Source organism: Rana temporaria, chromosome 6 (assembly GCF_905171775.1).
Source record: "Rana temporaria chromosome 6, aRanTem1.1, whole genome shotgun sequence".
NCBI lineage: Eukaryota > Metazoa > Chordata > Amphibia > Anura > Ranidae > Rana > Rana temporaria.
In genome coordinates this window covers 151,549,847-151,575,831 of record NC_053494.1, presented here as the reverse complement: position 1 = coordinate 151,575,831, position 25,985 = coordinate 151,549,847, and the positions used below count along the sequence as shown (strand labels likewise).

At 44.5% G+C, this 25,985-nt stretch overlaps 1 protein-coding gene across 2 annotated transcripts in view; it reads right to left on the bottom strand.

The window, feature by feature from the left end:
• FTCD (formimidoyltransferase cyclodeaminase) overlaps window positions 1–22,954 on the bottom strand; it is a 39,954-nt gene extending 17,000 nt beyond the window's left edge. Inside the window, exons 1-6 of one of the 2 annotated variants that reach the window (XM_040357606.1) lie at window positions 22,803–22,953; window positions 13,680–13,863; window positions 10,572–10,700; window positions 9,688–9,776; window positions 2,251–2,430; window positions 280–417 (exon numbers count right to left, since the gene is read on the bottom strand). In XM_040357606.1, coding sequence (XP_040213540.1) covers window positions 280–417; window positions 2,251–2,430; window positions 9,688–9,776; window positions 10,572–10,700; window positions 13,680–13,863; window positions 22,803–22,856 — 774 coding nt within the window. In that variant the 5' untranslated portion in view covers window positions 22,857–22,953. Of the gene's footprint in view, window positions 1–279; window positions 418–2,250; window positions 2,431–9,687; window positions 9,777–10,571; window positions 10,701–13,679; window positions 13,864–22,802 lie in introns of both variants that reach the window. The other variant, XM_040357607.1, reaches the window with a different exon arrangement.
• Between the last annotated feature and the right edge of the window lie 3,031 nt (window positions 22,955–25,985).

Here is a 25,985-nt window from a genome sequence, read left to right as displayed (position 1 = left end):
CTCACTATCCGGTCACACACACAGCAAATAGTTAACACTCTGCTCTACACCCAGGTGGCTGCCTGTCCCCCCCCCCCCCAAAAAAAATCAGTGCTCCGGATCCCACTCAGGCAGCCGATATGCAGCAGCCTAGTGCACACTCTGGTCTCCCTCACGAAGAGCGGACATGATGCCCTATACAGCCTAGGAAAATGCAACAGTTTGCCCTCCACTGGGCAATTACTTCTCTGGGGAATGTAGTTCAAAAGCGCTCTATTACACAGTAAACAGAGTGGGTACCTTGGCATCCTTGCGGGTCTCCTCATACACCACATGTAGTGGAGTGACCTCATAATCTAGTAAATTTGCAGACACTTGTGCCATGCTTTCCTCCTGAAGATACCATCCAATAGCCTGCACTTTTTTCAGACGACCAGGCTAGGAAAGAAGAAACAGATTTAGGAGCCTGAGGATTAACTGCTCATGCCACAATTCCCCAACCCAAATGCAGTAATTTTCTCCTAACATACATCACAGCTTCCGTTCATTTTAAAAACATGAAATATAGCACTAAAATAGCTTTATTTTAAAGTAGCAGCCATAGGCCTGGATTAGACTTTTTATACAGCTAAAAAAAAAAATTGAATGGTGGGGGAAGAGCAGAGTGCTTAAATCTAACATTGTAAAAGCCATTCCTGATAATCACGAATGTTACAAACGATCATGCAGGCATTTCAATTGCAGTTCGCTTTTTAATCCATGTCTGGGTTGCTTACAACTAGGTGAAGACATGATACTGCTTTACTGTACAATAGTGTTGATTTCTACAATTTACCATAAAGGGTAGGTCTGAGTACTTTGGACTGGTATGATTTCAGATGAGTAACCCAGCTCAAAATAAACATTTTTTCATTCTGGTTAGTGTAGTTAAATTGCTAGGCAGTCATGTAATATACATACATTTATATAAAAACACAAAGCTGGAGCAAAGTCAATAGAAAAACTAGAAAATGCATTTCCTGCAGAAAATGCGTGGGAATGCTGAATAGCTAAACCCACACCAAAGCCATTCACCATAACCACTACACTATCTTTAGGACATACAAGCAGTGTTCCTTCAGTACTTATAAAGCCTCTCTTTGATTATTAATCCCTAATAACCCCTAATCCCACACCTAATAAGTGAGAGAACCATCCAAACAAGCCTTAATAAATCCACAACAGTACATGCTATTGAAACAGCGACTTCGCCGTTAGAGACACACGGTCTTTGTGAATGTATCGGTATAAAATTTATGTTGATAAACTAAAAAAAATGTGGGCATGTCAGCAAATTAAAACATAAGTTCATTGTGCGTTTTGCTGGGAAATGTGAAGAATTTTATACAGGACATTCAATGGAAGAAAGTGTAGAACTCCTGTCATTTGGAAGCTCAACCAGCCAAAAGTAAAAGGTGTATCACAAAACTGAGCACATTGCCTGAAACTAAACAACAATACCTACATTTTGATGTATAAATTGTGTTCTAAAAGTAGATCTTGTGAGCAATTTTTAGAGAAGGAACGAATATAATTTTTTTAAGGCCCTGTGCTGTAGCGATGACATCATCCACTCTAAGCAACCCCATAGACACTGTTTAATCTATAACATTTTGGAAAATGTTAACTAAAAACGTAAACAGCTTTTTCACAAAAACTGTAAAAAAAGAAAAGATATCACACTGAAAAGATATAGCCGGATAGCTGAATATTTTGTGAACATTTTAAAGTTTGTTTGGTGTCTGTAGGTGAAAGTATGAAGGAGCTGTAACTTTTGGGAGTGGAACAAGATTTTAAGGATTTGAAGCATTACTTCAATGTTAAAAAACTTAATATTTTAAAAAGTAGAAAATAGTAGAAAAAAAGTTGAAGAAGTCCCATCATTAGCTGACAGACAGAGCTGAACATTTTAAAAGTTAAATGTTCTTAAAAGCTGAAAGTTTGCAGAAGTTACGCAGAGCCGAAAAACGTATGGAATAAAAATTTAAATTAAGAATAATAAAAAAACGAATAACAATACTGGGAATGCCATTAAGCATTCCCAATAATAAAAAATGAAAAACAATACTGGGAATGCCATTGAGCATTCCCACTAAATATCACGTACTATAGTGGATACTTTTAACCTGCTGTTTATTTTACTGGCTACAGCAGGAATCAGGCACAAAGAAAAAAAAACGGCATATACATAGATTTAAGAATACAGTATTATTCAAACCACCATTTTCTCACCTGATCTTTCCCACGACCTCCTTCTCTGATGTTCAGGGCAACGCGATGAGCCAGTTCTTTGGTAGTCAGTAAATTAATATTGTATGCAATAAGAAATTTACGAGCACCACTTGCAGTTGCCCCCCAGCTTGGAACAAATACGGAATCCCCAAAATCTGGACTCCATTCTGGATTTTGAAGCTACAGTCAAACAAGAAAGAGTCAGATGTGGTGGAACCCAGATAAAATATTGTGGGGGAAAAACCCCAACAGCATTACTTAAAGAATGTTAAATTAAATTAGAATAATAAAAGCAAAAACATAATAAGGAGGATTACATCTTTATATCCTAAAACTAGCATGCACGTAAAACCAGAGTCTTAAAAAGGACAAAAAAAATAAATACTGTAATAACCTGACATATTGGTTGCAAGATCTCACCCTTTACCATCAAATCCATTCCTCAGCCATCCTTTATACCAGTGTTTCTCAACTCCAGTCCTCGGGGCGCACCAACAGGTCATGTTTTCAGGATTTCCCTCAGATCAAACTGCTGTGGTAATTACTAAGGCAGTGAAACTGATCAAATCACCTGTGCACAATAATGGAAAGCCTGAAAACAAGACCTGTTGGTGCGCCCCGAGGACTGGAGTTGAGAAACACTGCTTTATACTCATAGCCTGGACTTCCAATTGGATACAAAAAAAAAAAAAAAATAAATAAAAAAAAGGAATCCAGCATGGATTTTGAGACACCAAAACATTTAAAGGAAACTTGTACACAGAAAACTTGGCTGCTGTTGATGCGGACCTCCCTTTTTGAAGATACTAGTTTGGTTAATCTCCTAGCTTCAGCACTCTTGCCGGTTAGAAGCCCCAACCTTCTTAAAGCGGTGGTTCACCCTAAATAACAAGTTTCTACCATTAAATCCAGCATACTAGCGTGAGCTACAGTATGCCTTTATTTATTTTTTTGGCGCCGTACTCACAGTTTAATCCCGTAGTGAAGTTTAAGACTCCCCGCGGGAAATGGGCATTCCTATGCAGAGGGAAGATGATTGACGGCCGGCTATGGCGCGTCACGCTTCCCGAAAAAAGAGATTTTTAATACAGCTTACCTGTAAAATCTTTTTCTTGGAGTACATCACGGGACACAGAGCGGCATTCATTACTATATGGGTTATATGGAGTACCTTCAGGTGTAGACACTGGCAATCTCAAACAGGAAATGCCCCTCCCTATATAACCCCCTCCCATAGGAGGAGTACCTCAGTTTTGTAGCAAGCAGTATGCCTCCCAAAATGGTCCTCAAAAAAGAGGGGTGGGAGCTCTGTGTCCCGTGATGTACTCCAAGAAAAAGATTTTACAGGTAAGCTGTATTAAAAATCTCTTTTTCTTTATCGTACATCACGGGACACAGAGCGGCATTCATTACTATATGGGATGTCCCAAAGCAATGCTTACAATGAGGGGAGGGAGAACATCTCCAAGACAAAAGGATTTAATTTAGAGATATACTCAAATCATAATAAATCCAACTTAGTTGAGAAAAATAATTTTAAATTTTAAATTTAACTCAAAAAAGAGGAGCCCCCGGAATCCGAGGGTCTCAAACTGCAGCCTGCAGCACTGCCTGCCCGAAGGCAGTATCAGTATTCCTTCTTACGTCCAACTTGTAGAATTTTGTAAACGTGTGGACAGAAGACCAGGTTGCCGCCTTGCAAACTTGAGCCATAGAGATCTGGTGGTGTGCTGCCCAGGAGGCGCCCATGGCTCTAGTAGAATGAGCCTTTAATGATACTGGAGGAGGCAACCCTTTCAAGCCGTAGGCCTGAGTGATTAATTGCTTAATCCACCTAGAAATGGTGGACTTTGCAGCTGCCTGCCCCTTCTTGGGCCCATCCGGTAGAATGAACAGCACATCTGTTTTCCGGATCTTCTTTGTAGCTTTAAGATAGGCCTTCATGGCCCTGACAATATCCAAGGTATGCAGCAACCCTTCCTTTCTGGAAGTAGGTTTAGGGAAGAAGGATGGTAATACCAAATCCTGGTTCAAATGAAAACTGGATATGACCTTCGGTAGGAAGGAAGGATGAGGGCGGAGAACGACCCTGTCCTTATGAAAAACAAGATATGGTTCCTTACAGGATAAGGCCGCTAGCTCCGAAACTCTTCTTGCGGAAACTATGGCAACCAAAAATACTAACTTCCTTGTCAGTAGAACCAAAGGAATTTCAGCCAACGGCTCAAACGGTTGTTTCTGTAAACTTGACAGAACAAGATTTAAATCCCACGGACAAAGCGGGGATTTAACTGGAGGTCTAATACGTAAGACCCCTTGAAGGAAGGTCTTAACCAGCGAGTGGGTGGCCAGCGGCCGCTGAAACCACACTGACAGAGCAGAAATCTGTCCTTTGATTGTGCTTAATGCCAATCCTTTATCCACTCCTAGCTGGAGAAAACTTAATACTCTATCGATGGTAAATTTGCGAGAAAAGCCATCGCTTGGACTCACACCAGCCTACATAGGCCTTCCAGACCCTGTAATAAATCACCCTAGAGACCGGTTTCCTGGCTCTGATTAGGGTAGAGACTACTTTCTGAGACAGACCTCTACCCCTGAGAATCAGGGATTCAGCTTCCAGGCCGTCAAATTTAGATGCCGTAAGGCAGGGTGGAGGATCGGACCTTGCGATAGCAGGTCTGGTCGTAGAGGAAGAGTCCAAGGGTCTCCCACTACCATCTTTAGGATGAGTGAGTACCATGCCCTTCTGGGCCATGCTGGAGCTACCAGGATGACTGGTATGTGTTCCACCCGGATCCTGCGAAGCAGGCGGGGTAGTAACTGGAGCGGGGGAAACGCATAAAGAAGTTTGAACTGATGCCAAGGGCAAACCAACGCATCGGTTCCGCAGGCCATCGGATCCCTTGAGCGGGATATGAACCTGTCTAGTTTCTTGTTGAGTCTCGATGTCATGATATCCACGTCCGGCACTCCCCATCTTTGGCAGAGTGCTTGAAAGACTTGTGGATGCAGAGACCATTCCCCCGGCCATAGAGTCTGGCGGCTTAAGAAGTCCGCCTGAAAGTTGTCCACTCCTGGAATGAATATTGCCGATATGCAGGGCACATGCGCCTCTGCCCATAGGAGAATCAAGCTCACCTCTCTCTGAGCGGCTTGACTCCTGGTTCCCCCTTGGTGATTTATGTATGCCACGGCCGTGGCATTGTCTGATTGAATTCTCACCGGGAACCCCTGCAATTTTGACGTCCAAGCCCTGAGGGCTAGTCGAGCAGCTCTGAGCTCCAAGATGTTGATGGGCAACTGCTTCTCTGGCTTTGCCCAAGTACCTTGGCGAGTGCAACCATCCAAAATTGCTCCCCAGCCCGTCAGGCTGGCGTCTGTGGTCACTATCTTCCAAGCCACTGGGCTGAAAGACTTCCCCTTCAGTAGATTCTGAGGGTCTAACCACCAACACAGACTTTGTCGGACTCTTGATAAGAGCGGCAACGGGATATCCAAGGCCTGTGGCCTTCTGCTCCATGCTGACAGGATGGCTGCCTGTAGGATGCGAGTGTGGCTCTGGGCGTATGGTACCGCCTCGAACGTGGCCACCATCTTGCCTAGTAACCTCATACATAGGCGAATAGTCGGTTCTTTCTTGCTTAGAACCAGTAGGATTAATTCCTTGATGGCTTTTACCTTCCTCAGAGGTAGGAACACTCCTTGTTGTTCTGTGTCTAATCTCATGCCGAGATATTCCAACTGCCTTGTGGGCTGGAAAGCTGACTTTTCTCGATTTAGGACCCAGCCGAACCTCTCGAGGTATTGGACCGTGAGGGCCACTGCTCGCTCCAAGCCGGGAGACGAGTGGTCTATGACTAGGAGGTCGTCCAGGTATGCTAGGATCGTGACCCCTTGGATCCTTAGCTTGGCTAGGATCGGAGCTAGGACCTTCGTGAACACCCGGGGGGCCGTAGCCAACCCGAAGGGAAGCGCCACGAATTGGAAGTGACGCGAAGCCACCATGAAGCGTAGATATCTTTGATGTGGCTGATAAATTGGAACATGAAGGTAGGCATCCTTTATGTCTATGGACGCCATGAAGTCGTCCTTCTGGAGTGTGGCAGCTGCTGACCGCACGGATTCCATCCGAAATGAGCGGATCTTTAGATATGCATTTACCATCTTTAGGTCCAAAATTGGCCTGACATCTCCATTGGGGATGATGAATAGGTTGGAGTAGAAACCCAGCCCCTGTTCCAGGACTGGCCGGAATCCGAGGCGGATCGTTTGGAATCCTCGACTCCTGGAAATGAGGAGGAGGAAACCTTAGGAAATCTAATTTGTAGCCTGTGGCCACGGAAGACCGTACCCACTCGTCGGGAATGCTGGCTTCCCAAATCTCTGAAAAGAGTCGCAGCCTTCCCCCCACCTTCGTGGGTGGGGGCGCCCCTTCATAAGGTTGGCTTGGGGGCTGGTTTTGCTGGTTTGCGAAACCACTGCCTTTTGCCTCTAACAGCCTGTCCTTGTGATTTGCTGTTGAAGCCGAAGTTTGCTTTTGCAGGAGGCCGTCGATACTGCTTGGCATTAGAGGGCCCCTGCCCAGGGGAATACTGTCGTTTAAACGCAGGCCCCTGAACCTTCTTCTTAGTTGGCAAGAGAGTACTCTTGCCGTTTGAAATGGTCTGAATGTATTTATCTAGGTCTTCTCCGAAGAGTCGTCCTCCATGGAAGGGGAACCCTACCAGGAGCTTCTTGCATGGGGGCTCAGCCTCCCAGCTTTTTAACCATAAGAGTCTTCTCATATGGATAAGGGATAACGATAAACGTGACGCTTGCTGGATAGAATCCTTGATTGCGTCTACCGTAAAACATATGGCCTTAGGGACATCCGAAAATTCTTCTGCCTGCTGGGCAGGAATAAGTTTAAGCATCTGCTTAAATTGATCCGATAATGCTTGAGCGACCCCAATCGCAGCCACAGCTGGCTGTACTACTGCCCCTGCAGTAGTGAAGGAGTTCTTAAGTAGTGCTTCCAAGCGCTTATCAACTGGATCCTTGAACACCTGTATGTTTTCTACAGGGCATGTTAACGATTTGTTAACACATGAGATGGCTGCGTCCACTGCAGGAGTAGCCCATCTTTTGGAAAATTTTTCTTCCATAGGATATAGGACAGAGAACTTCTTAGGTGGTAAGAAGATCTTATCTGGCTTGTTCCAATCTTGGAACAAAACTCCCTCTAATAGAGGATGGATCGGAAACACAGCATTGCTTTGAGGCGCCCTCAGTGAGCCCAAAGCTGAAACCGTCGATACCTGGAGATCTGGTACTGGCAAGTTGAATGCCCTATGGACCAAGTCCGACAATCCTTGAATCCACCAGCTCTCCCTCAGGGAGACTGCCCCAGACTCCTCTGTATCCGGATCTTCGATCCCTGAACCTACTTGGTCCTTGTCCAAGAGGTCGTCCAATTCCCCTGAGGAAAGGACCTCCTCTTCTGAGGGTCCGCGCTCGGGCGACGGAGATCTATTCCGCTTACTGCCCCGCATAGCTGCGGCTATCATTTTACCCATGCTTTTCTGCATCTCTTTTAAAGTGGTGAGTAATACCTCCTCCGTTACCATCTTAGGGTTGGACTGACCCGCGTCAGCTCCAGCCCCAGATCCCGATGGCCCCAAGGCTCCCTGTGGGGAAAGCAGCGGCATAGCATTGTCCGAGACCTCAGACTCTCTGGGGGAATCCCCACCTCTTGTACCCTTGTTTTTTGATGCCATGGTACAATACCGAGGTACACCTGCTACTTATTGGTACCTGGGACTTATAAATAGTTAAATGCCCAAACACCTGTTTGGGGGATAAAAAATGCTTCCTCTCCCCTAGATGACACTTTTTTTTTTTTTTTTTTTTTTCAAAAAAAAATCTTTTTTTTTTTTTTTTTTTCAAATCTAGGAAAGAAAAAACATTCTGTCCCCCTGAGTAGTATTGCAAGAAAAACTATGAGATGGAAAAGAAACAGCCTATTTCTAGGCTTGAAAACAGTCTTTCTGAAGACTGCAATATTCTTTCTGGCCACTGTGTGTCCTCGGCGCCCCGTGCTTGCCGTTCTGGTCTTTCCTCCTCAGTTCCAAAGTATTGAATGAGCTATATGGAACAAACAAGGAAGGGCCGCCCCTTCCTTAAGCCACTGACCCGCCCTTCCCCCCCAGCAATCTCAAACAGGAAATGCCCCTCCCGACAGGGGGGGGGGTGGGGTTGGGAGGAAGGGACCTCTCTGCTCCAGAGGTCGGCGTTTTGCCTGCTTTGCAGGCCGTGAGGAGGAAGACTGAATGGAGCATCGCCTGGAGGCTTGCAGGTAAGCACAGCTCTCTGACACACACATATACTTTTATATCACACAGGCCCCACTCAATGCTTTTCCAACACTACAAGGGAGGTCACATCTTATGGGGAATAATACATATAGAGCCATCCTATCTTTATGATATGTGACTAGTTTGCCAGATGCAGTGCATAACTTTAGGCATGTCCCCTGTGACCCCCCAGAAAAAACCTGCTAAGAACCAAGTTCCGCAAGTTTTCCCCTCACTTACCTGCTCCATGCCGCAGGACTTTGCCAAGCAAGAGGCCCAATCTTCCCCCATCTCGGTGGGGATGTCTAGACCTTCAGGCCCTGGGTTCCTATGAAGGATCCACTGTCCTGGGCCCATATAGCACTCTGGCAACAGAAACATTAGGCACCCAAAGGTTTCTAAGTTCTGGGCCCAGGGTCCAGCTCTCTAAAAAGAAAAGCATTATGGGCTATACCCCAAGGGTTTGGGGTCCGGTTAGCTCACCTAATCAGAACCGGTTAGCTCACCTAATCCCAAGGATGTGGAGGCAAGCTAAACCATGACTAACACCTAAGACACTGGCGGAAAAACTGAGGTACTCCTCCTATGGGAGGGGGTTATATAGGGAGGGGCATTTCCTGTTTGAGATTGCCAGTGTCTACACCTGAAGGTACTCCATATAACCCATATAGTAATGAATGCCGCTCTGTGTCCCGTGATGTACGATAAAGAAATAGCCGGAGTAGGTCTCGCTCTCTTCACAACGCTATACGGCGCCTGCGCACAGACTAGGAGCTGACTGCGCAGGCGCCGTGAAGAGCCAAGTCCTATTTTGGCTATTTTCGGGAAGCGTGACGCGCCATAGCCGGCCGTCAATCATCTTCCCTCTGCATAGGAACGCCCATTCCCCGCGGGGAGTCTGAAACTTCACTATAGGATTAAACTGAGTACGGCGCCAAAAAATTAAATAAAGGCATACTGTAGCTCGCGCTAGTATGCTTGATGGCATGCTAGAAAAAAAAAATTTTTTAGGGTGAACCCCCGCTTTAATCTGTATGCTTATTCTAGGTTGGCCAATTTTGTGGCCTGCAGACAACTGACTCATTCAGAATACCCTCTGTACCTTAGTGGGAAGCGCTTCATACTCCCCAGCTCTCACTGCTGGAAGAGCTTTTCGACTTTCACTGCGAGCTGCCTCTCCATACAGGTAAACTGGTTAAAAAAAAAAAAAAAAAAAAAAAAAAAAGATTAAAGTCCAACCCCACCTTTAGCATTAGGTCACATCCATATTTATGGTGTAAACATGTAACCAGGTACCCACCCCTTACCTCCAGAACCCCTTCCACATAAAAGTGTAGGGGCATTTGTTCCCCCAAAGCCGCTGTCACATTTAAAAAGCCAAACGGCTGTGCAGGGCTTTTTAAATGTGAGACAGATCTGCAGACAGATTTGTAGTTATCAAATGGAGCATGAATGTGGTAATCAGCACACACACACACACTCGTAATCCATTGACACTTCTCCATCTTTAAAAGAAGCTCATATAGGAGGTACAGGCAGAGGGCTGATAAAAGAATTGCAGGTGCCTGACATTGCACTGTACTCCACAGATTGCAGATACAATGCTTTGCCAGCTACTGTAGGGAAAAGTCACATGTTACAACAGGAGCAAAACTACTAAAAACTGAACACCCACAAAAAAATAAAAATAGCTCCACTAAAAACATAGGCTAGAAAGGATATGCAATTAGCAGACCTCCATATGTTGCAGAACTACAAGTCCCATGAGGCATAGCAAGACTGACAGCTACAAGAATGACATCCAGAGGCAGAGGCGTGATGGGACTTGTGGTTTTGCAACAGCTGGAGGTCCGCCAGCCGATCTAGAAGAAGCTTAGCAATCTGTATTTCTCGCATTATGGGTTTATATCTGAAGTAACCCAAGTGATGAACAGAGAACCCGATTATTAATAATAATAATAATAATAATAAAGATTGTTTCACTACCTGGAACATGCAGTTCTTTAGCTAGTTTCTCTGCAAATATATTTGCACAGGATATGCATTCTGCCATTGTTACGTTCCTGACAGGAATAAAGGGACAGACATCCAGTGCTCCCATACGAGGATGCTCTCCTGAAACACATGATTAGACAAGTTAATACTAATGACCGTCCAGATTAAAATGACACAGAATTCATTTATTTAAAAAAGACTGGGAACAGAGAATGATGTGCACAGTTCAATATATTTTTCATTCGACTGGATTTTCTCAACAGCAACTGAGGAGGTGGAACCCTTGTGGCTGAAGCTTCAAAGGAAAAACAATGTCTGATCTGATCTCCTGTTACAGATAAGGAAAGGTGGCATCTCCTGTTACAGATAAGGAAAGGTGGCATCTTCTGTTACAGATAAGGAAAGGTGGCAAGGCAATGTTAGTGGGATTTAATTATACAGACATCAATGGGCAGATGGACTGCTCACTCATCCAAGGCTCGTAATTTCTTGAAATGTCTTGCAGGACAACTTCCATGTGTCAATTGGTAGATGCCCCAACTAGAAAGAACGCATTGCTAGATCTACAAATTACAAATAGCAGATGTCGAAATAAGAGCCAAGGATCATTGTCGCCATTCCAACACTACAAGGAATGCAATAGTGCAGTCACAGCAGCTAGCTAAAACTAAGAAAAGCAAGGTCAGAACATATTGGCTTGATGGAAGATGATTAGTGGAAGTTCGTTACAAATAAAAAAAAAAAAAGGAAGGCAACTTTTCTAAATGCATTTCTCAGTTTTTAAAAAGGAAAATGAGGGGGGGTATAGCAATCAGCACTGTGTCATTAATTACATAACACAGAATGTAGCCTTGAGTAACAGAATAAAAAAAAAAAAAATAAAAAAAAAAAACCACACATGGAATCATAAGCTGGACCCCTTAAACAAAGCACTACAGACACCTTTTAAAAACATAAGAAACTGCATAGCAAGAGGTGGAAAGCCCACACCCTTTTTTTATTTTGCACTGAACATTAGAAGACCAAATATGAACATGAAATCTATATTAAAGACCAGTCACTAGGACCTAAACCTCCAAAAAAACAAAACAAACCTTAAATCACAAAAGCTGAGCGGCCAATTAAGATTCAAAATATTAACACCAACATCTAAAAGAAAATTACTATAAAGTACTGACAAGCCCCATTCACATTTAATTTGTATAGCACATTAGGGAACACATTTTTTCCAGCAGTGTAGTCACCCTTTCTCTGATCTTTCCAGCTTAAACAAACTTCTTTCATAGGGCCATAATGGGGTATTGGTTGTAGTATTTTGAGGAAAAATGATAAACTTAAAGTGGTTGTAAACCCACCTTTAATAAAAAATAAAACAAAAAACACCTGCAAGACAAAAAGGCATAATGAGCTAGTATGCATAGCCTACTAGCTCATTATGCAATACTCGCCTGAGATCGAAGCCCTCGCTGTGGTGCCCGTACACAGCACCTGGTCGGCAACTTCACTCCCGGGGGTTACTTCCGGGTATCACGGCTCCGGCACCGCGATTGGCCGGAGCCGCGATGACATCACTGCCATGCACGTGTTAACGGCACGACGTGCCATCGCTTTAGTGCGGATGTGCCGATGACTTCGGCTCATGCAGACACAGGGGATATCTCCTAAACCGTGCAGGTTCAGGAGATATCCAGGGTAGCTACAGGTAAGCCGTAATATATACTTACCTGTAGCAAAACGTGTATTGTAAGGGTTTACAACTACTTTAATCCATTTTGGATTAAGATCAACATAACAAAATGTGGAAAAAGTGAAGCGATGTGAATACTTTCCGGATGCACTGTATGTAGTTTATTAGAGTTAATTTCAAAACTGAAAATGACATCCTAAATAAGATTGTCAAGTGTGCAGATGCATTTAGATCAATACTGCTTTTGTTAAATGCACTATGTTAGTGTTCTTACACCTACATTAAAAAGGCACAATCCCTGAAGTCTGGAAAGTAAAACACATCCCCAATGCTGGAAGAACTCAAATATCAAAACCTTTGATGCACATTTATTTGGCAGCCAACATGCAAAAACAGGTTTTGGTAGGGTTTGTCTAAGTTTTTACAGGTTAGAGGGGAAAAAACAAAAAAAGAACAAACACACACACAACCAACAAGGAGGAGGTCAGCATCAGTTTTGCATTGCAGATGCAGTTCACTAAAAATAAATGAAAGACTGCCTTCTGAAGCTTTGGTGCCGTTTCCATCAAAATGCACTATACATGAAGATGAAGGACAATGTATGTACCCTCCTCCCCCCACTTTTGTCTCCATTTTTTTCCCCTCTGCCGTTTCTCCTCCTCCTATTGTTTTGGGCCCTCATGGACTTTGTTTGCTAGTTTGTTCAGGGGCAAATATCACCTCCATTAGGGTGTTGGTGTCCCCAACCAGCTACGAGATGCAGACCCTGCGAGTTCATGAACTCCTTTACGCAGCTGTATATCTGAAGCTTGGCCCTGGGGCCTTTTTTGTATCAATAGCCATCTTATCTTGCACTGCTCTCACTATTATTGACCCAATGGGCCCCTATTGTATTGTAATTTTTTTATGCATTACCTGTTGTATTGAGACCTTAAGCTGTACATTGGTTTTAAAAAAATCTCAAATGCTCAGAGCTCCCAACTGTCCCTGATTTCGAGGGACTGTCCCTGATTTGGAGCAATGTCCCTCATTTTGGGCTGATCTATATAGATGTATATAAAATGTACTTTTTATCTATCAATAACTGTTCCGGTGCTAAACCTTTCATCTGATTTCTAAATTGCTGCATTTGTAAATACCAAAAGCCAATATAAAAGGAATAGTAGTGGGGGAAAAAAAAGCACTTGTGGGTTTAACCAATCTTTTTTGTTTTACAATTCTCCTTTGAGGGGGCATGGCAAGGGGTGTGTCCTATGCCTGCATACTTTCGCTGATAGGTGTCCCTCATTCCCATCTTAAAAGGTTGGGAGGTATGCATGCTAAAAGAAGGACACTGCATGCAAAACAACCTTTCATGAAGGGCATTGAATATACTTAGGTCTTAGGAGGTATGAATACAGTCACTTGCTCACCTTTGTGTTTGCTCATGTCTATCATCTTAAAAGCAACCCTTGCTGCATTCAGAGCTCCTTCGATGACCGCCTCTGGTGAACCCACAAAGGTGTACACTGTGCGGTTGGTGGAGGCTCCAGGATCGACATCTAGCAGGCGACATCCCTCCGTCTGTGAAATAGCTGCAGCTATTGCATCAATAATCTGAAGATAAATATTCAGTAAATATGGGTTGTTTTATTCAGGGATATCAATTAAATAGCCATTAAAAAAAAAAAAAAAACCCACACATTGTTTCTCAGTAACAACTTCTGGAGATAGGCAAAATGACAGCGGTCAACAACTGGATTTTATAAAATGTTTCAACGACAGCCTACAAGAACAACTTTCCGAAGGAGCTTTCTTACATTGTGTTAATAGCAATGATGAAAAGTATATACAGAAAATATGCAATATGGGAGTTACACATTTTTTACCCCCCAGACTGGGTTCAGACCTTCACCATACATTTGGTAATGTGCACCGAGGTACCGTAGATTTTTTTATCTACGGTATGGAGGGCAAGTCCTGGCCCTAATCCAGAAATTCTTGAACCAACAAAGATATCACCATGGTATTAGCCAGTAATTACATCTACAGTTGTGTGACATTTGTGCCAACAAACGGGTAAACTAACTCCAGCCAAAACCCCTGTCCTGCCTTCATTGCGGTCAGTGATCACAGCGAGTCCCAGAGATGCAACAGAAAATAGTAGCAGAACTGAGTTTGGTGACAACTGTGAACAGGAGAGGAAATTAGGTTAATACCAGTACTTTGATTCAGATTATGAATTGAAAATATTCTTTATAGATTGCTATTACAATCAATCTGTCTCTAGCACTTGAATCCCTGTGTAATGCAGCCATATACACAGGGGAGGGAGGGCTGGCAGCCTTAGGCCTGGGGGGCAAGTCCAGTCAAGTGGCCCATTGAACAGCCGAATCAGCTCACCATCCATGGCCCACCTGGTTTTTCAATGCAGCCAGCCAACTCCAGTGCCCATTAATGCAGCCTGGGGGGGGGGTAATGCACACCACAGCCTCCTGGGGGGGTAATGCTCCTGGGATCAAGTTGCAGCCAGCGCCCAGCCCTGCAGTCATGCGTCCCGACTCCCTGGCACGCGCTGCCTCTGCCTGCTTCCAAGAATCCGGGCCCAGGGAGTTGTAGTTTCTACTGCGCTGCTCTGATTTCCACCCACGGGAGCTTGAGCGTGGACTACAACTCCCGGAATGCAACAGCTAGGGTAAGCCGCTGTGGCCGTGCCCCCGTCCCCACTTCCTAGAGCAGAATAAAAAAGAAAATGGTAGTGGCCGTTTTGAACATAAGTTTGTGCGGCCTGGGAGGCAATTGCCACCCTGCCCCCTGGCTCAGCCCTCCCCTGCATATACATAGTTAGGCTGAAAGAATCTCATCCAGTTTCACCAATAAAAAACAAGAAGAGAGAAAAAAAAAGGCTTACAAGAAGAGTAGCCCTCTTCATGGTCAAGTCAGTTTAGGACACACACATGAGAATTCATAGACACCTGAGTCAGACAGGTAGATGAATCTCTCCATGTCTGCACTCTATCCACACTGGCACTCCAATGCACTCCCTCCCTGGCCACTACACCTGTCAGGCTGAGAAAGGCGGTGTCCAACTTTGATTGACAGCTCACAACAGTGTGGATTCATAAATCGCTATTCAGACCAATAGCAGCCATCAAATCCGCCCACTGCCAAATTCGGTCAATCAAAAGTACAGCAGACCTTATGGAGAACGCGTCTTTCAGCTCCCTATCAGCACCAACCACCCAGTGACAATCATTTCCTAAAAAGGGGCAATGATATCATATTTGTTAGCTTTTGGCTAGGGATACAGCTCTGTGCAGGTAGGTACTGCCAGCTCTGAGTACTGGTGTACCTCTATACGTCAGCTCAGAGTTGGGCTCCATTATCACCAGCCTGAGAACTGGCAGTAATTTTAGAATGTGGTGCCGCCCTAGTGATAGGTTTATAAAGTGGCAGTTGCAAGAACTACATGAATTTACAATATGTGTCGGTAAGGTTATTGACACTGCTGCAAATATTTGCCTGAATTAGGCGCATGTGGTTCTTAACCACTTAAGACCCGGACCATTATGCAGGTAAAAGGACCTGGCCAGTTTTTGCGATTCAGCACTGCGTCGCTTTATCTGACAATTGCGTGGTCGTGCCTCCCAAACAAAATTGGCGTCCTTTTTTTCCCCACAAATAGAGCTTTCTTTTGGTGGTATTTGATCATCTCTGCCGTTTTCATTTTTTGCGCTATAAACAAAAATAAAAGTGACAAAAAAATAAAAACGCAATACGCGTTTAATGATTTGGTTTGGTTTGTGCAAAATTTATAGCGTTTACAAAATAGGGGATAGGCGTGACGTCACTGATCGCCTTTCCCTATATCACGGAACAGACGATCAGTGACATTGCCACTGTGAAGAACGGGGAAGGTGTGTTTACACACACCTCTCCCCGTTCTTCAGCTCCTGTGACCGATCGCGGGACTCCGGCGGCGATCAGGTCCCGCGGTCACGGAGCTTCGGACCGGGTCGCGGGCCCCACGGCTGGGCACTTAAAGGGGACGTACAGGTACGTGCCTGTGCCCACCCGTGCCATTCTGCCGACGTAAATGTGCAGGAGGCGGTCCTTAAGTGGTTAAAGAATACGACACCTTTTTGCTCAGGTAAATGTGCATTGCACCTGCCAAATTGCGGGTGAAATACCAGGACAGCCCTCTTACTTATAGTTCTGATATGGACAGGCAGTTACTTGAGAGCAATGAACTATGAGATTGCTCACTAGCGCCCCCACAGTTCATTGATAGCTACAAGCCGTTAGCCGCAATGACCGACGGTACTTGTAGTCTATTCATTCATAGAAAACTGTGAATGAATGAATGAGGCTCTGCGGGCAGAGCACTGTACTGGTTTCGAATCGTGGCTTAGATTTTCTGTCTGTTGTCAAAGGGGGGGGGGAGGGGGGGGCATGCTGAACATGTTGCACCCTAAATGCAGGTGGGACATATTCAGAAAGGTGAACTTAGTCTTTTAAAAAGGGACTGCCACCAGAAAAAGGATTAACAGTTTTGAATTCCCCCAACAATTTTTTTTTTCTTGAAAACAAACTCTCCCTTATGCCATGCACATGTGATAGGGGAGACTGAGCTCCATCTGACAGTTATGAAGCACTTTCAGTTAAGCTCCAGTTTTCAAGAACAGGAGTATGCAAGTATATGGAGACCAGGTGTCCCAACAGCTGAACAAGCTTGTTCCAGGTCAGCAGGGCCGGATTAACAATGGGGCTGATGGAGCTGCAGCTCCAGGCCCCTTTCTCAAGATAGGCCCATTTGCCCCAAAAAAAATAAAAAAATATTTTTTTTTTTTTTTTTTTTAAGATTTTTTTTTTTCTAAGATCGAATTTGGGGGGTTGTAGCTCGACGACCAGAGGTCACAGAAACCCCACATTTAGGGAGTGGGCCGGGGGGGAAAAGACCTACCCCACAACTGGTTAAAATATGGGACGGCTATCATTTATGGTTCCGGAGATAAGGGCCTGCTTGCATAGCCTGTCAGAAGCTACATTCAGAGCGGCCAATATAAATACAAGCTGACACACTACAGCAGACTGATAGGATCACAGTGCTTATAATAATTATTTGTATATTACTCATGGTAATTAACCCCTTGCCACCCAGGCCAATTCTGACACTTCTCTACTACATGTAAAAATCATAATTAGTTTTTTGCTAGAAAATTACTCTATGGTGGTCTTTGCACTTTTTATGTTGCAGGGTACAGAGCTGCACGATTCTGGCTAAAATGAGAATTGCAATTTTTTTGCTTAGAAGATAGATCACGATTCTCTCACGATTGTTGCGGCGCAACATCATCTTTCACATAAAAAAAAAAAAAAAAAAAAAAAAAAAATGGGCTAACTTCACTGTTTTGTTTTTATGGTTTTTATTATTCATTGAAGTGGGAAAATGCAGTGTGACATAACATATTGCAGCAATAGCCATTGTATTCCCTAGAGTCTCTGCTAAAATATATATAATGTTTGGCAGTTCCAAGTAATTTTCTAGCAAATAATATTACTTTCTAACTTAGGAAACAAGTGTTGGACTTTAAGTGGTTAAATTTAGTTACAATGTTAGTTACAATGTTTCATTTTGTTTACAAACTTCGCAGACTGCCCAGATTTGTTCTTTACACACAGAAGTGTATCCCTTTGATCTAAGAAGGAAGGTTAGTTACAATGTTTCCTGTTAAAAACTTGGCAGACTGCCCAGATATTTTCTTTTGACAGCTGAAAGTCTCTCCACTTGTTATATGAAAGAATCAGCAAACTCTGCATTGAAGATCGTCAGGGGGGTTGAATCGAGATCACGATTTTTTTTAACGATTAATTGTGCAGCTCTAGCACGGTATTTGCGCAGCAATTTTTCAAACATGTTTTTTTGGAAAAAAAGGTTTCATTCATTAAAAAAACAGTTAGTTAAGTTAGCACAATTTTTTTTGGTATCCTAAGCGATGCTTTACATTTTTTTAGGTTACATGTTTAGAGTTACAGAGGAGGTCTAGTACTAGAATTATTGTTCTCGCTCTAACGATCGTGGCGTATGTAACCTGTGTGTATCTGGCTCTGATACTACCAGTGCCTACCCAGCCACTGACTAGTATCTCTCCCCAGCCTGTCCCCACACACCCTCTCACCTGCTGACCTGTGGATGGGGGAATCACTCCTGCAGTGTTATTGTGTTCTGCCAGTGCGTACAATGATCAGTGTTGCTAACTTTAGCGGGCAGCACTGATTGTTTTAAGAAAAAAAAAACAGGGCTGGTTGTACTCAAGTTGATTAATAGATTGAAGGAAGGGGAAAGGTTGTTGCGCTAAAATAAAAAATCTAAGCAATAAAATTGAGGAAAATTAATTATGAAGCCAGTAACCCAAATCAATGAGGGACTAGAAAGAGGATAAATTCAGTCCTACTGCGTCCACAAAAATAAAGTTCATATAAGAGTAAACAAATGTTGAGGAGCAAATAAAAACACCTTGAACCAGTAAGAATTGGAGGCTTACCAAATGGCAAGCAATGTGTGCTTGCGGCTGCAAACCCCAGCCAGGGCCTTTAAGGTGATCCTCGCAGGGGGAGGTGGAAAGAGAAGAGGATTCTTGAAGTCTCCACCGAAAACCAGATTAGTGAGCCGTATCACAGGAAGAAAACATTCAATGGTGAAGTATGTTTGATCAGCACACACATAGGTAAAAAGTGACTTTGAGAACCACCATCACCAGCACCCTATAAGTAGGAGGCTTACCAGAACATGTATGAACATCAGCAAGTGGCTAAAACCCTAGCCTGGGCCTTTAAACTCCTGGGCTGTAATGATAGTCCTAAGTGTCCTCCGTGTTCAATGGGTACATAAAGGGAGTGATAGAGCCCACATAGTGAAGTTCGTTTAAACCATACGTATAATAGTTAAAAGATTACAACATTTGTTTACTCTTATATGAACTTTATTTTTGTGGACGCAGTAGGACTGAATTTATCCTCTTTCTAGTCCCTCATTGATTTGGGTTACTGGCTTCATAATTAATTTTCCTCAATTTTATTGCTTAGATTTTTTATTTTAGCGCAACAACCTTTCCCCTTTGTTCTATGTTGTTGTGTTTGTATAACACTCCGTTGTTGCAGCTTTATTAGCAATTTATTGTCTTTTAGCGCGGTAATTTTCTTCCTTTGATTAATAGATTGACTTGTGTAAAACCAGCTAGCCCATACATAGATTGACTATGGCTGGTCTCTGCATAATTGGCGTAATTTCAATCCATGTATGACCCGCTTAACCACTACTCAGTCCCTAAATATCCTTCCACTCCTGTACATAGTGCTCACTGTCATACTCTCCACACTCCTCTCCTGTACATAGTGCCCACTGTCATACTCTCCACACTTCTCTCCTATACATAGTACCCACTGTCATACTCTCCACACTTCTCTCCTATACATAGTACCCACTGTCATACCCTACACACTCCTCTCCTGTACATAGTGCTCACTGTCATACTCTCCACACTCCTCTTCTGTACATAGTGCCCACTGTCATACCCTACACACTACTCTCCTGTACATAGTGCCCACTGTCATACCCTCCACACTCCTCTCCTATACATAGCGCCCACTGTCATACCCTTCACACTCCTCTCCTGTACATAGTGCCTGCTGTCATACACTTCTCTCCTGTACTTAGTGCCCACTGTCGCACCCTCACACTCCTCTCCTGTACATATTGCTCACTGTCATACCCTCCACACTCCTCTCCTATACATAGTGCCCACTGTCATACCCTCCACACTCCTCTCCTATACATAGTGTTCACTGTCATACCCTCCACACTCCTCTCCTATACATAGAGCCCACTATCATACCATCTACATTCCTCTCCTGTACATACTGCCCACTGTCATACCCTCCACACTCCTCTCCTGTACATACTGCCCCATCATACCCTCCACACTTCTCTCTGGTACGTACTACCCTCTGTCATACCCCCTCACTCTTCCTGTACATACTGCCCATTGTCATACCCTTCACACTCCTCTCCTGTACATAGTGCTTTTTTCCGTACCCTTTGTACTCCTCTCCTGTACATAGTGCCCACTGTTAGACCCTCCACATTCCTCTCCCTCACCTGCACATACTTCCCACTTATATACCGTCCATACTCCTCCCCTATGTCGCTTACCCACAAAAACAGTTCTTTAAAATTATACTGAATATCCTCAATGTTACCAGCTCTAGAATGGACACACTTTTGTTAGTTCAACTAAAGGAAATATCAGTTCTCATATTTGTTCTGCCCCATTATTAGTACTCATTTAATTTTGTGATTACTACTGTGATGTATAGAGGAACATCGGGGATCTCAGCTACTCTAAATATAGCACTTATATAAAACAGTGGCCCTGAAAATATTTTTTAAATGTTGGCAACTGTGCACTTAGGCACTGCCCAAGAGCCATCGTCCACCGGGTCAGTAGGGGGCCCCATGAGAGGCTCCTGGGATCCTGTGATAATAAAGCGGTAGTAAACTTTCCTGACATTACTACTTTTTAGAGGCCCTGGGGTAGGTTATGCCACAACGTACAAGTATGCACAGCATATTAGCACATTAGTGTACACTTCAATTTTCAGACTGAGCCCTCCAGTGCTGCGATGAATCAGGCGGGGCCCGGGCACTTCCATCTTCACCCGGTCTTCCTTATGGGTTCTGTGCCTTTGGTCACTTGCCTTGGCTGGGCTGCGTTCATGTCATTCCCACGCATTTATTTATTATTTATTACACCCCATTCACACCTCCGCGACAAAACGCCCGACGCCGGCCGCTCGTGCCGCTGGAGGGGAGAATTCCCATTGCTGTCTATGAGATGGTTCACATCTCATAGACGCCGTACACCTGCGGCATGAAAAAAAGTCCCGGACCCTTTTTTTCAGGCGGCATTGGCGTTCAGCCATACAAAGCAATAGGAAGGATTTGTAAAAATAAGTTACACTATTCGCGGCAAAATACGCCGCGTACGCGGCGTTACTTGTCGCGGAGGTGTGAATGCAGCCTAAAAGGCCCCACCAAAATCCTCAGCACCAGGCCCATGATGTTCTTAATCTGGCCCTGCAGGTCAGTGGCACAATCAAGTAGTGAAGACAAGATAAGGATCGACATCATGCAGCCAGCACCTTCCTAACCAAGTCAGCAATGGCTGCTCCCATAAATCATTGATAGTTTTATAGAATCAAGTGTACCAGCATTCTAAACCATGGTGGACAGAGTTAAAGGCCCCTTTCACCAAAATCAATGATGCCTAGATAGATGCGGGCCATGTCTAGTTTTACATTACAGCAGGAGAGCACCCCCAGGCTACAGTTAGATCCAATATAAATGGGCCCCCAAGTTCCAAAGGGTTCTTATGATTCTGCGCAAATGGTTTGTCCACCTTACAGTATAGGCTTTATCTTAAATCTGGTATGCATGGTTTGTCAACCCTTTTGGTTTTCTTATTTAGCAGAATGGAGGTATAACCTGTATATGTACATACCTCCCAACCGTCCCGGATTCCGCGGGATCCTCCCGCAATTTAAAGTGTGTCCCGCGGACTAGACTAGAGTCCCGGAAAACAGGGCCCCCGGGCGCGACATTTGGTGGGGCGACATTCCGTGCCTCCATGTTTGTTTTAGTTTCCCGCCGCCATGTTTGAGTTCGGTGCCCTGTGATTGGGCGGCTGGCCTGTCAGCGATCGTCTAGAAGTCCCGCCTCCGCACATGACCGCTACACGCCCAATCACAGTGCGACGGCACAGTGCAGTCAGTCATACACCATGGCGCGGGCTGCGCAGCAGGCGGATGGAGCAGACGGGGAGTCGTGACAGAGCGGTATTTGCACAGGTAGGAGAACCCCCCCCCCTGCTCAACAACTTTGACCCCCGCTCCCCCGATCAACAACTTTAACTTTGATCCCCGGCCCCTCACTCAACAAGATGTCCTGCATTGGATTTTTTAAATGTTGGGAGGTATGTATGTACCGTTATTGCTTTTTCTTTTCAGTTTCGCAATTAGTTTATATCATTTTTTTAATAATAATAATAAATAATAATAATAATAATAATAATAATAATAATAATAATAATAATAATAATAAAACAAAATCCAGTTAGAGATTAGTAATTTGAATGTACCTTGGCGGTTTTACTGACATACACAAGAATATTAAGGGTTCAGGTATATCTTTGCACATTATGCCACATGCATGAAGGCAGCCTATGCATTTGAAATTACTTTCTGGCACACCAAACAGGTTAATGCACTATTTTTCGCACCACCATGCATTGGGATACAATTCTAAATTTATTTACACCATAATGGTAACGAGTTGCAACACACATTATGCACTGCAGTGCAATTCAGATTTATTGGCCTTGCAGAGCATAACATGCATTGCCACCCATCATAAAAGCATGAATCTGGCCTTAGGAATATCTCAAAACAATGCAACAAATTTCTCTAAACACCTGGAAACTAATTATAATTTTCCTTACCTCTTTATTCCTTCCTTCTGAGAAATTTGGGACACATTCCACTAGTTTGGCCATGGTTGGTTTCTCTTGAGCCCTTCTAGTGGAATGGCTTAATCCCCCTGTGTGGCTGCCTCACTAAGCTTTCAGAAAGTCTGCTATTTTCAGGTGTTAATTATTAACTCATTATCTTTGGCTTCGGCTGATCTGAGGGAGGATGTGTCTGTAAAAAGTGTAAAAAAACAAAATGTCGTCTGCCGGAAAGGGGGCATATGTCCAGACAAACATCAACAGTGACGATGTCCATTTAATATTTAACAGGTTGCTGTGCAAATTTTGCTAAGCAAACCAAAATGAAAGGATTGTGTGTGCATTTTGTGATCACACATTAAGGCCCCTTTCAGACGTACGGACGAACGGTCCGTTTATTACAAGTCCGTTTACGGACTTGTAATGGTTTCCTATGGGATTGCAGACGTTAGCGGATGATGCATCTGCTAACGTCCGCAACCATCCGCGTCCGCAAAGATCCGCTTTTGCGGACGGAAGAAAATCCTATTTTTCTTCCGTCCGGCGGAACGGATCGGATGAATACGGACACACGGTCCGTATTCATCCGATTCCCCATAGGGGAGAGCGGAGGAGAGACAGGGCGGTCTCTTCACTGTGTGCGGGGACCGCCCTGTCCGCCGACAGCTCAGCGGGGATCCCCACTGAGCCGACGGACACACGCGGTTTGGATCAATTACGGATCCGCTCCGTGTGAAAGAGGCCTTATTCCAAATCTATTCTAATCATGTCAGATTTATTTAAGAAGACAATGCAAAGTGTATTAACACATACCAGCTCATCAGAATAAATCTTTTGCTGATGTAGCGCCCCCTTACTTTCAGTATGGACACTACGCTAAAGTTAGTGGGGAATGGGAGAGTTACTTTGCTCCCATTCTGTATTTGTTAAAATTGGGACTTCTGTCACTCCAGAAACGTCCACTGGGTCAGTCTGTGCTCCAGGGATGCAATACCATCCCTGGCCGGCAGTTGGCGCCAGAGGGGTTCTGGCAGAGCAACTTTACCCAGCAGCCAATCAGAGAAGTTTCTCCCTCGCAAGGCATGCTGGGGAGGGGTATATCTGTGACAGGTGTCATGTGCTAACCAAGTTTCGCGGGGTCCCGGTTCCAGGTGCGGCATCCACCTTCAGGGTGCCCGCATCCATGGACCCCGCCAGCGAGGCCCACCAGGCCAAAATTGCAGTCTACCTAAACCCTCATCCTGAGGTAAAAAAGGGACTCCAGTGACTTACTGGATTCCCGATTCTATTGAAAGGATCCCAGGCTGGGTGCCGTTCGATTGGGGAGTCGGCTTGAGGGGAACCCGGAGGCCGTTCGATTGGGGAGGGCTTGAGCGAGCAAATCGGGGATCTGGTGACCGGAATGGTGACAGGTATGTGCTGCTGTCATCCGGTGACCTATGCTAAAAACCTACTGGGAGGATTCGCTCCATCCGGGGGCACTTTACCCACTCCAAGTAGAGTGGCGATGAATAACAGTTTGTTACTATATTGAGCACTGTATAAGTACTGCTCAATTAATATCCGGGCCTGACACTGCAAGGTTCTTCTTTCTTCTTCATCAACCTGCTCTTCCCACTAAATGTTGATGTTGGCCGTGTTTGGCCTGGAATAAAGCATTGGAAAACTCTTTATTCACTGTCTGGACCTTCGCTCACTGCTTTGTTATCCACCTGCACCCATACGCCACATTAGGGTAATTAAATATGCCGATCCCAAAAAACATATCAGCGGCTCCTTCGGGGGTAGCGCTACACTGATCTAAATAGAATTAAATCTGGTGACTGTATTTTGTGCTTACTTAAATAAGTGTGTATAGTTAAAGTGGAGAAAAAGGCTAAAAAAACTCCTTGCACAAGTCACCCCTGGCCTGACCAACATCATGTAGGTCAGTGATCTGTGCAAAAGAAGGAGCCCCCACAGAGAAGAACTGTCCTGAGACGTGAGGCGAGGATCCATGTTGGGGAACTCACAAGGGAGGAGGCAGAAGCCTGACCTTCACTTAGCAGGTCTTAAGTTAAGGCTGGGTTCACACTATTGTGAATTGGATGAGGGTTTCCCCACATTCAATTCGCATAGCAGGAGATTGTGACCAGCTCTCTATGGAGCCGGTTCACACATCTCCGCAGCGGGCTCCAGTGCGAATTGCACAGGAGTCCTGTGCGTCTTTTGGTCCGCTTTAAGTCAGAATTCAGCCCAAAATTTTGGCAAAAATCAGACCTGAAACAGTGAATGGAGACGCACTGGCCTCCTGCTGTGAGCCGCTGTGATCTCTAGTGTGAACCTAGCCTGAGTGTAAGGCTGCATTCACACCTGCGCATGGGTGTTTTGTGCACGTATGTCGTGTGGCAGCATAGGGAAGCCCAGTCACTTGAATGGGCTTCCCTGCCCATGAAAAACACTCCAAATTAGCCTTTTTTGGCACTGAGACCAGCATGTTTTGTGTTCTGTGTTTTGCATTCAGTTTTCACACGAAACAGGGGACTGATACAAGCCCAGGGTGCGTTTTTTGTATTTCTGAAAATGCAGGTAGAAACGCACATTTTCTGCCCCCCATTTCTGCTACGCTCAGGTGTGAATGCAGCCTAAGAGCCTTCTGGGCCTGGCTACGACAGTGGAGTCCCAGGAAAGATTTATGGTTAAGGAGCTCATTATAGAATGCCTGAGAAAGTGGCTAATATATTCATCAAGATGTGTCTCTGAAACGAATGTACTAAGCACTGTAAGACTTAGGCTAGGTTCACACCTCCGACAGATGCGGCTCACAGCAGGGGTCCAGTGCATCCTATGCTCTCCTTTTCAGGGACGAATCAGAGTTGAATTTTTGCCTGAATTCGGCTCTGAAACGGAGCCAAGCCGCTCCGCAGCCGCAACGGAGATATGTGAACTGGCTCCATAGAGAGTCGTCACAATTTCCTGTCATGCGAATTGGATGCAGGGAAACCCAGTGTGAACCCAGCCTTAATGGAATTGTGGTTCGTTCACTAATTAGAATACATGTCATTGTACCAGTGTGTTGTGTAAAGTTCTTCTTCAATAAAATCGTTAAAAACGCATTTGGCATCGTTACTCTGAGTAATAAACCCAGGGCCGATCCGCCCTATAGGCTCACTATGCAAGCCGGTGAGAAGTAATTTT